The sequence below is a fragment of the Schistocerca piceifrons genome, chromosome 3 (genome assembly GCF_021461385.2).
Source record: "Schistocerca piceifrons isolate TAMUIC-IGC-003096 chromosome 3, iqSchPice1.1, whole genome shotgun sequence".
In the NCBI taxonomy this organism is placed as follows: domain Eukaryota; kingdom Metazoa; phylum Arthropoda; class Insecta; order Orthoptera; family Acrididae; genus Schistocerca; species Schistocerca piceifrons.
The window spans coordinates 158,788,589-158,804,348 of record NC_060140.1 but is presented as its reverse complement, the minus strand read 5'-3'; the positions used below and the strand labels follow the sequence as shown (position 1 = coordinate 158,804,348).

Sequence of the window (15,760 nt, the reverse complement as noted above, 5' to 3'; positions counted from 1 at the left end):
TTTCCGCTGCTGTTGATATTACTCATCTGAAAAGAAATCTTTGTCTTCTATCCACTTCACTTCACTGACCCTTACTACATCTAAATTAAGCCTTTGCATTTCCCTTTTCAGGTTTTCTAGCTTCACTACCACGTTCAAGCTTCTGACGCTCCACTCCACGACTCGTAGGACGTTATCCTTTTTTTCGTCATTCAATCTTTCACTCATGGTCACGACTCGGCAGACCCCTCCCGAAGATACAAATGCCGGACTATATCAGTGCCTTTAGCCAATGGAGTGATCACTATGTCGCTTTTTCAATTACATGCCACGTGTCCTGTGGATACTCGTTGTGTGTGTCTAATGCACTATTTTCCATTGCCTTCTACATCTTCATGTCGTTGACCATTGATAATTCTTCCACCTTTACAAACAGTTCCCCACCTCAAGGACAATAGGGTGCCATAAACCTCTGTCGCTCCTCCGCCCTCTTTGACAAGACCGTCAACAGAATGAGGATGACTAATTATGCCGGAAGTCTTCGGCCGCCATTGCTGATTATTAATCAACTTAAGAGGTGGAGGTTGTCGAAACCGGGACCGTTGACATTTTGATTAATAATCAAAGACGCTACCCCTTGTCGACTCAAATATGTTTAGTTTTGCCTTTATATATTTTGGCGAGGGGACGATGTACAGGTTGATTCTTCTAGGAAAGTACACTCTCGGAACTTGAATAATAAACCCCACTGTGGTGCAGAACACCTCTCTTGCGGACTATGCCAGTAGAGTCGGCTCAGCATCTTCGTGACGCCTTCGCTATTAGTAAATGAATGTATAATGAAACGTGCTTTTTTTAAATGAACCTATAGCGAAATACGCTGGTCTTCTTTGGATCTTCTCTATTTCCTTCATCATTTATTCCTGGAATTGATCCTACATTGACAAGCAAAGTTCAACTACAAGTCTAAATAGAGTTTTGTAAGCTAACTCCACTGTGGGTGGACGTCTGGGCTATAATTCCTGAGGATTATTCCAAAGAGTCTCAGTCTTGCGTATGCCTTACCTGCTATTAATTATAAGTGGCCGTTGCACTAGACATCCCTCCGTACTTGTACTGCGACATATTTTATGGATGTGACTCCTTTCAGAGACTGTTCTGCAATCGGGTAATCATAAAGTAACATTGATTTCTGTCTATTTGCATGCAGTACGTTATTTAGTTGCTTCTGAGGGCCAGATTCTAGCCACTACCTCAAGCGTCGATGCTCTGCAGTTATTCTTACCTTTTGCTACAATTTGCTCTCCTCTCTTCACAAGTGTCACGGAAACTCTAACCTTATCCGATACGCCTTCTACATATATATCTAATAGTTATGGTCCTCAACATACCTAGAGGTAGGACTCACGATAGATTTGAGTCTAAAAATTTACCTCCGTCGAAAGTGAGGATTTGTAATCTGTCTACTAAGAACTCTTCAATCCCACATTTACTTTGACAATCTTTTCGCTCATATTTTGCTCATTAGGTAGTAAAGGCAACTGTGTTGAACGCCTCTCAAAAATCAAGGTACACGGCATCAACCTGGTAACATTCTGTGTCACGTGGACTAACAGGGAAAGGTGGAATTCTCGCGATAGTTGTTTTGGTAATCCGTGGTGGTTCTTAGAGAGAAGATTTTCTATTTCCAGCAATGTCATAATACGTCAGGCTAAACGATATTCCAAATTACCACAACAGACCGACTTCAGAGGTATACATACGAGGGTCATTCTTGAAGTAGGAAATGATTTGTAATGGAGTAAGAGGAACTTGTACACTGTTTCACAGACTACAATATGCATATATTTTCACTTTTCACTGTAGACACCATGAACATTTAAACATTTGTCAATTCGTGTCACCAGCTTTTGGATCCCGGCATCAAATAATTATGGGCCTGACCTTCAAAGAATTATTATTAGTTTCTTTCAATATTTTTTTCACAGCTGTTTTCACCAAGAAATTACTCGAGTTTAGGAAGAAAATGGGACGGTGCTAAGTCGGGGCTGCAAGATGGATGACGCAGTAATTTCCGATGAAAATTGTCCATTTACGTCTTTGTTTTTCGCGCAACGTTAGGCCGAGCATTATCGCGAGGCACAGCGACGCCGTTAGAGTTCAGTCCCCGCCGGCGATTTTGAATAGCGCGCATAAGCTCTAGCACCTCTCAGCATTTACTATCATTCATCCTGGCAACAGGGCTATCAGAAGAACGCCTTTTGTCCCAAAACACCGTTGCCACGATTTTCCGTGTTGAAGGTTCGTGTTTGAATTTTGGTGGTTTCGTCGGTGATTTTCAATGATGTCACTCACTGGACTGATGCCGGCCGGAGTGGCCAAGCGGTTCTAGGCGCTTCAGTCTGGAACCGCGCGACCGCTACGGTCGCAGGTTCGAATCCTGCCTCGGGAATGGATGTGTATGACGTCCTTAGGTTAGTTAGGTTTAAGTAGTTCTAAGTTCTAGGGGACTGATGACCTCCGCTGTCAAGTCCCGTAGTGCTCAGAGCCATTTGAATCATTTCTTAACTGGACTGATATTTATTCTGTGGAATGTAGTACGCAATCCACGTTACATCACTGGTCACTATGTGACTCAAGAACTCGTCACCATTCTTGTGAGCGCGCGCTAGAACGTAAAACGTTTATGCCATTCGCTTTGTTTTGTGTTCCTCATTCATCATTTTCGGCACCCATCTCGAACATAATTTTTATAGTGAAGTTTTCCAGTAACAATGCGAAAAACTACTGATCTTTTAAGCTTGTGAAAGTTTTGGATGCAGATCGTCACTAGTGAAGCGTCTGTTTTGGCGAATTACCTCATCAACTTTTTATGCCAGTTCTTCATTCAGGTCAGTAGGCCATCCAAGTCGTTCTTCGTCATGAACATTTTTCCTTCCTTTGTTATATAGCCTACCTCATTTATGCACATTCCATCATTCATTAACCAGAGCATAAACATCAACACGCAGCTGATGAATTTCCGTATGAAGAAATAGTTTTGCATTTAAGAACAGGTTAACGGAGGGCACTTCACAAACGGCGGGTTCACTGATCGACAGGGCGACAAACGAAGCAGTGTAATCATACAGCCAACACCGGCAGAGAGGTGAAACGTATTGGCGACGCAGGGAGGGACTGGCCGAGTGGGGTCGATCGTGACTGGGTGTCAATGGACGTCACGTGACAGGATGCGCCGGCACTGTGCGCTATGGGTCATTGCTTTAGAAATGACCCTTGTGTATAGTTTTATGCGTCTGCTCGATGAACATTCTTGGACACTTTATTCCAGTCAATAGGAGCGCTAAGCTTCTCCAGCGTGTGATGTGCTCAACAAAGATCAAGAGAAACGATGCGTATCATCTCCATGTGAAATATCGCGAGTTAGTCTGAGTCCGTTATGTTCAAAGATATACGCAAAGCCCCTGAAGCGGTGGTGCAAAAATTGGAGACTCGAACGACAAGTTAAATATGGCAGAACTCGTCTGTAGCTGGTAGGCGCAACAGTTCATGCCCATTAAAGAGGTCTGTAGAACCATTCCAGCAGAGGAAATGAGGAACTTGTTTCGGGATAATCTAGAAGACATTTTAACTACGTAATTTACACGGAGATATCAAGATGATCCCATCGCGCAGAAGCACACGTCACAGTGTCAACACGATGAACAGTTCACCAACGCTGAAAAGGCGAGGACTCACACATCATATGCCAAAGGCGTTTGAACGTAAGACCAACGGTGGCCAACCAATGACAGCTAACCTCTTCTAATGCGATTCTGTTTGTTTTCATTATTCGGGAGTTGACCGGCTGGTTTTAAACTTTCATGGCATTTTGCGTTTAATTTGATTGGGAAACCGTTGAGATTGAACTTAACATATACATGGATGGGCATGAGAAATGAATGGTGGCAATAAATTTTTCATCTGTGATTACTACTTTACGTATGAAAGATTCTGTTGCAGATTAATAAAAATGAATTTCTTTGAATATTCCAAAACTTTAATTCAAGTTTTACTTCTATTTGAAGTACTAAAGCTGTTTGTGCAAGAATGAAAATATTATTGTCCAGCCGGCCGGAGTAGCCGTGCGGTTCTAGGCGCTGCAGTCTGGGGCCTAGCGACCGCTACGGTCACAGTTTCGAATCCTGCCTCGGGCATGGATGTGTGTGATGTCCTTAGGTTATTTAGGTTTAATTAGTTCTAAGTTCTAGGCGACTGATGACCTCAGACGTTAAGTGGCATAGTGCTCAGAGCCATTATTGTCCATCGGACTTAGCAAACATTTTCACGTTGCAGTGGATTTTTGTTTAACGGGATATACCCCACTACCTTTCTTATATTGCTAAGCTAACTTGAAAAATTATCCACTTTTAAATACATTTTACGATATGTTCACAATTTGTCACTTTCTTGAATAAAAATGTGAATGCACAAGATAGAACTACTATCTCCTTTTATTCTGCGTCTGGAATGCTGTGAAAAGAAACGCTTTATTATTTTCGTTTACCTCTATCTGTACCCTTTTTTAGGATGTGGTCGTTATTGCGATCGTATATTTAAATCTGCCGCTGCTGCATACTGCTCGCTCGCGGCACAGCTCCGCGCCAGCAGCGATATCCAGTAAAATGCTGAAATTTCTTTAAAAAAATGGGTAATGTCTGGTGCGAACTTTGCAGTAATTGTGACAAACTGATTTTACTAGATAAATATATTTTAACAAAAACAATTAAAATCTTTACACACCTTTTACAATCCAAGCTACAAATTGCGTCGATCATCGACTTACGACAAATGAAGACTACTTAAGAGCCTTATGCAACGTCACGGGTTCCTCTCCCATTCAGTCCGTGCAGAAGACAAGCGACTGTAGTGCAGTATATTGCCTATTTGTATGTTAACTTAATCTTGTACAGTCTTTGTCGTTCTTTATTAGATATCTTTTCTTCTGTGTCGGTTTTCACGTCCACCGCCACAGATAGTATTTCACACTCTTTGAATAATCATTTATAATAGCAAAATTCATAATTATCTTTTTCCCCACAAAATTAAGTGTCCTTTTTAAATTCAGTTAACAGAAATATATATAAATTATAAGTTACAGTGAGCATTATATATCGAAATGTTCTTTTTACTTTCACTTTTGATGCGTGCTGCGCGAGAACGTTACACTCTCCGTTGGCGGATATTTGCTTATCGTGTACGGGCGACAAATTGCAACCAACGAAGCGGTTGGCCTTCGTTGCAGTTCGGTCTACTGGCGATAACATCAAGGCGTTGGTTGTTGGTTGGTCTCGTGCCTATTGTCCTATAGCACATGCCAAGTTGAATGTTCATTGGTTCAGTAGCGATTTGTTGTTTCTCTGGAACGAGTGTGCATTCACGCTTTTGAGGACAGCCAATAGGTCCGCTTCATTTGATTTATTCTACTGTGTCGCTCTTTTATTTGACAAGAGCATCATTAGAAACTCTACAACTTACGGATTCAACTACAGTAGTTGGCTGTTAAATTACAGATCCAACCGGCCAGTAAAACATTAACTTCGGTTTGTGCCTCTCAAGAGAAACTTGATTTCCGCCGTTTCTGTTTACCCTGCAGGCAATGCCTGCTCTCGCCAATAGTGTGTGTGTTCCCTGTGTTCAAAAATAGTGAATTATGGAGCGGAATATGGAAATCGCGTTGAAGCTAATAACGTTTTATCGTGAATGGTCACATAGATGGTCCTCTACGAACAGTTATTAAGCAAAGAAATGGAAAAGATCAAACACTTGGAGGGGAGCAAGTGATCCGTAAGAAATAAATGTGCAGGGCGTGAAAAAGAAGGTGAGGAATTAATTTACATCTTTTCGCAGTGAACGACAGAGAGAAACATAGAAAACCTGGATTGACCGTTAATGTTTGTGCAGCAGGTACATCTCTCTTAAAACATGAGTCACGTTTGGAAATTTTGCGGCCAACACAATTCAATCACAATTTGAAATCTGTAGCTTCCCTTCGGAAAAGAGGTTATGAAGTAGGCTAATTCAGATTTAGCATTCAGGTAGACATTAATTTTCACAGACCACACTGCTCCCTAATTTTAGAAGAGAGATCGTCCACCAGTGTCGTTTCTTCTTCCACGTTTCATCTGATGATGAGCTTCTTGCAGTGAAATAAATGCTGCACATGCAACAACTGCTATATCCTATTATTCCCTTGTAACATCTGAAATTGCAATTAGAACGCTGTTTTATAACAATAACGAGAGCTACGCCGACCACAAGGCTAAATCCCTCGGCCCAAAGGCCTTGATTTGGTGAGGGTGAGAACCCGAACGCCAAAGCACTGGCGACTAACTTTCGACGAAACCTTGTGTCTGTCGTTTGTTGCCCTTCGTTGGCCTCGAGTGTACATAATATAGTTTTTGGGAATCTCATGATATGATGGTAGCAGATTATGTTCGTAAGGGACACACTATCCCAAGTGCGTACTATGGAAATCTGGTGACAGTGTTATTGCAGACTGTCAAGAGATAGCTGCGAGATGTGCTGTCTCAGAAGGTTTCGCTCTCACACAACGCAATAGCTCGTTCTACATAGGACGCGACTGCATATGCTGGGAATGCAGAATAGACAGGTGAAAATGTACAGGATTACACTGAAGTGACTTCTGTTATGTAATAGGTATATGCACATACGCGGATGGCGGTAGTATCGCATACACCAGGACACCAGGTGTAAAAGGGCAGCGCATTTTCGAAGCTGTCATTTGTACTCGCGTGAAAAGGTTTCCGACATGATTTTAGTCGCACAACGGAAATTCACAGACTTTCAGCGATGAATGGTTGTTGGAGTTAGACGCATGACACATTCCATTTCGGATGCCATTTCGGTAATCGTTAGGAAATTCAGTATTCATTGTTTTTCATTATCGAGAGGTTGACGAGAATACCACATTTTAGGCAGTTCCTCTCGCCAGCTACAACGCAAAAACCGACGGCCTTCGCTTAGGGACCAAGAGCAGTGGCGTTCGCGTAGAGTTGTCAATGGTAACAGACAAGAAAACTGCTAGGAATAAACACAGAAGTCAATCTGGGACGTACGACGAACGTATCCATAAGGAGAGCGCCGCGCAGTTTAACGGTAATGGGCTATCCCAACAGACGACCGTGAAGAGCGCCTTTGCTAACAGCACAACACAGCCTGCACCACCTCTCCTGTGCTTGTGCCCATGTCGGTTGGACACTGTTCGACGAGGAAACCGTGGCCTGCTCAGATTTGTACCCATTTCGGTTGGTAAAAGCTGATGAGAGAGTGAGACGCAGAACCCACGAAGCAATGTACCCAGGTTATCAACAAGGCATTATTCAGGCTGCGGGATGGTCCTCAATGGTTAGGGCTGTGTTTACATGAAATTTACTCAATCCTTTCGTCCACGTGAACCGATCATTGACTGGAGATGTAGTTTTTATTCATCCTTGTCACCGGGAAACAACTGTTCTCGATTGGTTCGATGAACATCCTGGATAATTCGAGCAAATTATATTTCCACCCCGATCGCTTGACATGAATTCCATCGAACATTTGTGGGACAAATTCTGGAGGTCAGTTTGTGTACAAATTCCTGCACCGAGAACATCTTTGCTATTATGGACGGCTATAGAGACATTTTAACGTCCTGTTGGAATTTTAATACACTTCGCGTTGATCTTGGCCTTCCATGCAATCTGGATGCCATTTTAGCGGATGACCCAGGATGAGCTGCTCGCGTTCTTCGTTTTATCCACTAGACAAACCTGTCTAAGACCATTTGATTATGCTGTTTTCTTGTAATCCCTTGTATGTTAATATGTCTTTTATAGTGTTGTCCCTTTTAGTTGCTGTTTTAACCTTGTGCCTCGCAGTGCATTCCTAACTTAGTCTGGGCGCTAATGACCATTGTAGTTGTGCGCACTAAAACCACAAAAAAAACCACTTCTGCAGCGGATTTCCTACTAGCTGACACGTCGATCTGCTGGCCTACGTTGGGGAAAAAGAGGTCCAACACATTATTAGGAGGTATCGCGTTACTCTTGCCACCTCTGTGCGAAATAATAATGATTTTTTTGGGATGAGAATTAAGTCTTTCTTGCTAACCCTGGTACTAAGAAAATTAATTTTCTCAACTATAGTATAAAACACAGTCAAGTACATACATATGACACAGAAAAATTGTATCACACTTCAAACTAACGTTTCATGTGATAGCTAGAGATGAAAGGTATGACGCGGGGAGCATGAACATGACTTACTATTTACTTCATACTATTTACTGCTTCGAGCAGGTCTGCGCACGTACTGACGCAGTACTCGCTGGTATTGCTGGCTGGTGGTGTGGGCGTGAATCCCTTCCTGACAGTGGTGGCGCAGGGCGCGGTCCAGCTGCCCTCTGTCTGCGCCGTCCACGTGTGTGCGGCGCGCTTCGGCCGCCGCTGGACCGCTGTGGGCTGCGCTCTGTTGGCAGGGGTCACCTGCGCGGCCACCTTCTGTATGCTGAGGGGTAAGCCGCGCAGAGTGTAAACTTTCCTCTGGATGCTCTGTTCTGTAGTGTAGTATTTCTCCCACGGTTTATGACATTCTGCATTCCCTTCCTGTAGCTTGGCTGTTCTTTCGTAATCGTTCAAGCCACTCTGTAACATCTCATATTTTATCGCCACCATAGCTTAAACTCATTCAATACGATATGTTTTGAACTGCGATTCTGTTAGTCTGGGTCTGGTGTCCTAAAGCGCATGTTCTTAAACCTGTAACCAACACAAATTCAAGAAAGGATGCGTTGTATCCCACCCTGCTTTCTGGATGTATCAATCATTGAATACATGCACTGATTAAGGAAAGTGATATGGATGAAATAGATTGACGGTACAACAATGAGCCCAGTGGGAAGAGCTCAAATCTCGGTTGGCAATAGATATATGTTGTTCACAAATTGTCAACATGTACGTTTACATTTTGACTGAAATCAAATGAAATCGTATTTATCACCAGATTTCAGAAACTGAAAAAACATCGGCAGTAGAAAGAAAGTGACAAAATGAATACCTTCTTGAAACGCCCTGATATACCCGCAGGACAGGACAGGTAGTTGGAATTGTGGAAAGGGGCCAAAATGAGCGGCTGTCAATTACACTCGGACTCATATAACTTAATTTTTTTGTCCAAAAATTACATAAAAATCATTGAACTTAGTTATCGGCTGAATAGGCCACACTATCTGACGCCTCAAATGCGCAACCTCTTATTTGTTTTAAAAATAAACGGCTAAAAGACATTAACCCTAAATTCGGACGCCAAAGATTGTATTTCGGCAGAAGTTACGTAAGTTATGTAAGTTCTACATTTGGGCTAAAGGCCCAAAATGTAACACTTGAAAAGCAACAACCTTAGTTTAAATACGGCTGAAGGTCCATGATTTAAGACTAAAGGTAAAATTAAATAAAAGAAACACAAGGCAGAAGGCATCTTCAGGCTGAAGGCCCCAAGCAGTCTGATGCTCGAAAGACAAAGATCCTTAATATAAAAACGTCTGAAGGCCCCATGACTTAAAACTCAAGGTAAAATAAATTTAAGCAACAAAGCTCTATCTTAAATTAGGTTTAAGGCCCCAAACAATATAATACTTGACAAGAAAGGAACCTTAATTTTAAAACGGCTGAAGGCCCATAACTTAAAACAGCACTAAAAACAATTCAACTTTAATTCAAATCCGTCTGCTATGACCCATACAAATACACACAACAGAAAATAAGAAAAGGCAGTGCATCTAACGCCGCACAGATCTTTCGGGGGTCGGCCATCACATGAAATACTAACCTTCACTTAGGTGAGACAGCCACTCGGCCCAACCATTCTCGATCCGACGACAACCAAACCAACAGACAGTCAATGGACGCGCCGACAAGTTAACTTGCGCTCCACTCTACTAGCACACAACCGTGAGTTCAATGCTAAACGTAAAAGTCATGGACACCCACAACCAGGCATACATTAAGCCGTCAATCTACACACCGTGGTGGACAGCGACAACACGGTGAGGAGAGGACAGTGCCTGAATTTACGACTGCGGCCGGGTCAGGTAACCGGAATGTTAACGGCCACAGGGCAGAAAATTCCGCTGGTGCACTTCAATTGTAAATAACCAAATACAGTTAGACTCCACTGGACGGTGGCTAAACCTTCGCTAACTCGAACACACTCGTTGTTGCTTGCGGGAATGTCCCAACAGCTAACAACGAGAAGCAGACAGAACAATCTGAACAGGTAACAGAAACGTTAACGAACGGCCACAAGGCAGAAAATTTCTTTGGTACACTTCAATTGAAAATAACCAAATACACTTAGACTCCACCGGACAGTGGCTAAACCTCCGCCAACTAGAACACACACGTAGTTGCTCTCGGGAATGTTCCAACAGCCAACAACGAGAACCAGACGGCACAAACTGAACAGTCTTGCCTTTTTGATAAATTAAATCCCAACTCAGCTTTCGTGTCCAGGATCGGTAAGACACAGACCTCGTAGCAATGGGAACAGCCCCACACACTCTGACACTGCTTAGAGACCGCCAGTGGGCCTGGCCAAACTACGCCACGCGGAAATTTCCTCGCTGCTCCACGCCAACCGACCGACTGCCCGCACACAGCACAGCTGGAAACTATAAGCACCAGACCAAAGATAATACAAGGTATGAATATCGATACACACCGCTGCTGTTTCTCATGGAGAGAGAGAACAACAGCATAATCGCAATAGCTGCAGCTAACCAAACACAGAATAAGAACCAAGGTTTGAACCAACGCATAACATGAGCCCAAAATGGCTCATTTCTGGTACTCAAACACTTACAGATCGATCTGAACATGAGATTGACAACTCCAGCAATTAGAAGCTTAGCATTTCTTAAATAATATTTTATTCACTACACAAATATCCCACTTATGTCTTCAGTTCCAAATGTATTGAAATTTCAATTATTTTGTAGACAGTCTGCAGGTGGCACATCCTGTGTAATAAGAATGGCATTATACAGTGAGGTATAGTCTTGCAGGTGTTGCGGCGAAAATCTTAGTTGTGGAAAGTGGCTGAAGATTGTGTGGGTGTAGTTGCTCAACAAATTCTAAACACATTTATTAATTACATAATGCAACAAATAAGTGAGCATAAGAAAATTATTATACAAGAAAGGTGACCAGCACCTAATCCAAGAAATACACGTTACGCCAGGCTTGTCTGATGCAGGTCCATCGTGTCGATAAATTATCTGAAAGGAATCTTTGTCCATCATTCAAATTGTTCAGCCTATGACAGACAACATTTCATCTGAGAATATATAACAAAATAATCCAACGTAGTAAAATTCTTGCTCCTCAGACAGACTTAGATTTACAATAACACAAAACACTGACTGCAATAAGCAACTCTCGCGCTGAAAACGAGATGCAATTAATGCTACGCAAAGCCAAATAGCTGAACAGACACCACTCCACTAATTAACAACTAACAATAGACAATAGAGAATTAGAACACATGGAGACAGCCTACTCTTATATTGACAAAAGGACCACATAAATTGGACCAGTAATTCCAACTAGGCCTGCTGTTATGTATCGGAAAATACGTCAGTTAAACAAATTCGAAAAAAAGTGAGGTACGCTCTGTGATACGGTTCACCTAGAATCTTTTACTGAAACCTATTTTCCGTTGCAGTAATAGGCATTGCAGTGGCCCCGTCTTAATGATTACAGAACAGTAACACACAAACGCTGAAACAGAACCAGACACAGTCGCCTGCACATCGCTGTTCTTTTTTTCCAACCACAGCCAGTACACCACTCCTCTAGCGCAACACTGATAAAGAGCTCATGGCACATCTCAGCTTGTGTCTCGTCAGCACCACTTTCCCTGCTCCCAGAACAGGAGTTGATGCCTCGTATTTAATTAAGTCCCATCTGACTCTAGCCCATACCTTTCTACTTTTTTGTTTCATTTGCCACTTCCTTTCAGTCTATTATCAACATAAAAGAAGAGACTTAATGTTGTACATGATTGGCATGAACATATAACACGTATGATTTGGGTACTTTCAAATGTGTTAGTTGTAACCTTATGATATTTAAGAGTGAAAAAATTGGACTTAGAATACCTACATAGTTAAATGTCCTAACAAAGAGAGAAAAGAAAAGCTCTACGTGCTATCATTTAGCCATCTGGTGGACAGATATCTGTTTACCCGGAATCCAGAAAGTATGGGCTACTGGTCCATTACCCTTTTCTGGACTTCACTACATCACACAGCAATACACTAAACAACATTGGTATCAGAACCAAGCTGCATATCTGTCTGTATGGTTAGCCCCAGGTGCACTGACATATGATTCACAGGGGCTGTACTGCTGAACCATATAAGGCGCAGAGATTGCGAGATGGCTTCAGGGTCTCTCGAAGTCCTTCCAGCTCTTTCCAAGGGCTCGTCTTCTCACTGCTTCCTGAACATTAAGTGGATGTCAGGCGGTGGCGCGTCTCATCATACTGTATGGTCTATTCTTCGTTTTCTCCCAGCCATGTAGGCTTGTAGTTCATTATTATTTTATATGTCTGCGAGTTCAGGTTGTGCCACAGTTCGTTATTCTTTATTATACAACGAAGGGCTAAAGAAACTTGTACACGTGCCTAATATTGTGTAGGGCCCCTACGAGCACGCAGCAGTGCCGCAACACGATGTGGCATGGACTTTATTATGTCTCAAGTAGTGCTGCGGGGATTGACACTATGATTGTTCAAATATGTCCATAAATCAGTCCGAGGGGGTGCTGCAAGGCATCCAAAATATGTTGAATAATGCTCATGTCTGGGGAGCGTGGAGACCAAAGGAAGTTTTTGAACTCAGAAGAGTGTTCCTAGAGCCACTCTGTAGCAATTCTGGACGTATGGGGTGTCGCATTGTCCTGCTGGAATTGCCCAAGTCCGTCGGAATGCACAATGGACACGAATGGATGCAGTTGATTCAACAGGATATTTACGTATGTGTTACCTGTCACAGTCGTATCTAGACGTATCAGGGTACCCACATCCCTCCAACTGCACGTGTCCGACACCGTTATAGAGCCTCCACCTGCTTGAACTATCCCATGCTGACATCCAGGTTCCATGGATTCATGAGGTTGTCTCCATACCCGTACACGTCCTTCCGCTCGATACAGTTTGAAACGAGGCTGGTCCAACTAGGCAACTAGTTTCCAGTCATCAACAGTCCAATGTCGGTGTTGATGGGCCCAGGTGAAGTGTAAAGCTTTGTGTCGTGCAATCATAGAGGTTACAAGACTGGGCCTCCAGCTCCGAAAGCACATATCGATGATATTCCGTATAATGGTTCGCATGCTGACACTTTCTGATGGCCCAGCATTGAAATTTGCAGAAATTTGCAGAAAGGTTGCACTTCTGCCACGTTGAACGATTCTCTCCAGTCGTCGTTGTTCCTGTTCTTCAGGATCTGTTTTCGCCTGCAACGATGTCGGAGATTAGATGTATTACCGGATTCCTCATATTCACGGTACACTCGTGAAATGGTCGTAAGAGAAAAGCCAACTTCATTGTTACTGTGGAGATACTGTGTATCATCGCTCATTCGCCGCCTATAACACTACGTTGAAACTTACCTAAATCTTGATAACCTGCAATTGTATTAGCAGTAACCGATCTAACAACTACGCAAGACGGTTGTTGTCATGAGTAGGTGTTGCCGACCGCAGTGCCATGTTCTGCCTGTTTACATATCTCTGTATTTGAATACGCAAGCCCATACTAGTTTCTTTGGCGCTTCTCTGTATTACGAAGTGCTGTACTAGTTCCTGATCTGGTTTGTAACAACTTGTGTATTGGCACTTTTCCAGACAATGCATTGCAGGATGCCGATTGATCCACATTCACAAGTGCCTGTGGTGCGATGTCGTACTTTTAAGTAGCTGGGATACGGACCACGACGTGACAGGTAGCGTACAGAGCCCTTGGTTAGAACGTAGTATGTCATTCTTATTTCTTTTACGTAACTTGAAACGGCTTTGTGTTTACTTAAACTGCAGAGTGCTACTGAACTTACTGTACCGATACTTATTTTTATCAATTTAGCACTGACCTATGAAATTTTCCCTGACAAAGTCAACACAAACTTAACCTATATATTTAATACCCACATTACACAAGCCCAATGAAATCTGCCTGCTATCAAATGACAGCATAACTTCAAATAATTAACAGAAATGAATGGCCCTGAATTTGAAGAAATCTTAACAATAACCCATACTTTTCGTAAGTCACTTACTTCACAGAAAATCTTCATAACGCGAATTACAATTACATCAAGCAGCAACCACAGCCATTTAAATAAAAGGATTCTAACTACTATAGGCTCGAACTTCTAGTAGGCATATGGATAGCACAAGAAAGATTCTGTTGAATGGCAAACAATGTATTTAGCGGATTTTACCATATTCATGTGACATCCATGTTTTAAAATTATATAGTCGTCAATAATTCCATTATCCAAACAGTTACCAACTACATCCATCATCATTTTACAATTCATGTCCTAGCAATGCAGAGTCTCCACAAAGGACACTTGTTCTAGCTGTCCACTCGCTAACTGCTAATTGCTAGTCCATTCAACTACAGAGTCTCTTACCGAGGGTGCAGAGCGCTGTCAGAGATGCTAATTAAGGTAAAGGCGGGACAGATGACGCGGGAGGACAGACGCCGCATTTCCAAGAAACTCGTCAACAGACATTGTTGTGTGCGTGGCGCACATTGTTGTTGTAACCGCTGGTGATATCAGTTTACTCCCAAGTTTTTGTACTTCAGGAGCGGAAATGAGACGAGAAATTTAAGAAAACAGCATTTCAGGCTCAATGTAAGTGAAGGAAATGTTTCACGATTCCTTTTTGATAGTATGTACTAGTAGACACGCGCTTGGTAGCTTATAACTTGCATTTAGATTGTGCAGTAGGTTATGTCGATCGAGTAATGGCTTCTTCCGATAACATCTTTGCTGAAAAGGGGGGGTGCGGCATCTGTCCCTGCAAAAACGGACAGATGACGCACCATTACTGTGGGACTGATGCCACAATGTCTGAAATGCTTACAGAAGTCCATACGTTTTCGTTTTACAGAAAAATGCCGAGAAAACGCATTAGGACAACAGACAGGGGAAAATGGACTGCAGAAGATCTATTAGAGGTAGTCAAACTAGTCGAAGAGGAAGGTTATGCTAAAAGCAAAGTAGCTCCAATGAATAATATGTCAGAACGTCCATTAAGGAAAAGATTTGCTGTGCACCATTTCAAGAAAGTAGGGTGTGTACTATCGTCATACATGGCTGAAGAAGCAGAATGAAAATTATTTGCCTATATAAAGAAAATGCAATCCTGTGGCTTTGCTCCCAAACCATCAGACGTCAGGCCAATAGCTTTCAATTTAGCTGATCAGATGGGACTGAGAAACAAATTCAACAAGCAAAAGAAACTTTTAGAACGCAATGAGGGTTTAAGCATCAGAAAAACGAGAGGCTTTCTGTAGCCAGAGCGACTGGAATGAAAAAGACGAAGTCAATTCTTACTTTGATCTGTCAGCACAAACGTTGACCGAAAATGGGATTTTGGATAGACCAGGTAGTATCTACAACGTAGACGAAACTGGTCTACTGTTAAACAATGAGCATGGGATGGTTGTTGCGGCA

General features: G+C 42.5%; 1 protein-coding gene across 1 annotated transcript in view; it reads left to right on the top strand.

Moving 5' to 3' along the window:
• LOC124789886 (solute carrier family 22 member 7-like) overlaps nt 1-15,760 on the top strand; it is a 167,804-nt gene that overhangs the window by 114,295 nt on the left and 37,749 nt on the right. The window contains exon 7 of the mRNA XM_047257407.1: nt 8,319-8,533. Coding sequence (XP_047113363.1) covers nt 8,319-8,533 — 215 coding nt within the window. The remainder of the gene's footprint in view (nt 1-8,318; nt 8,534-15,760) is intronic.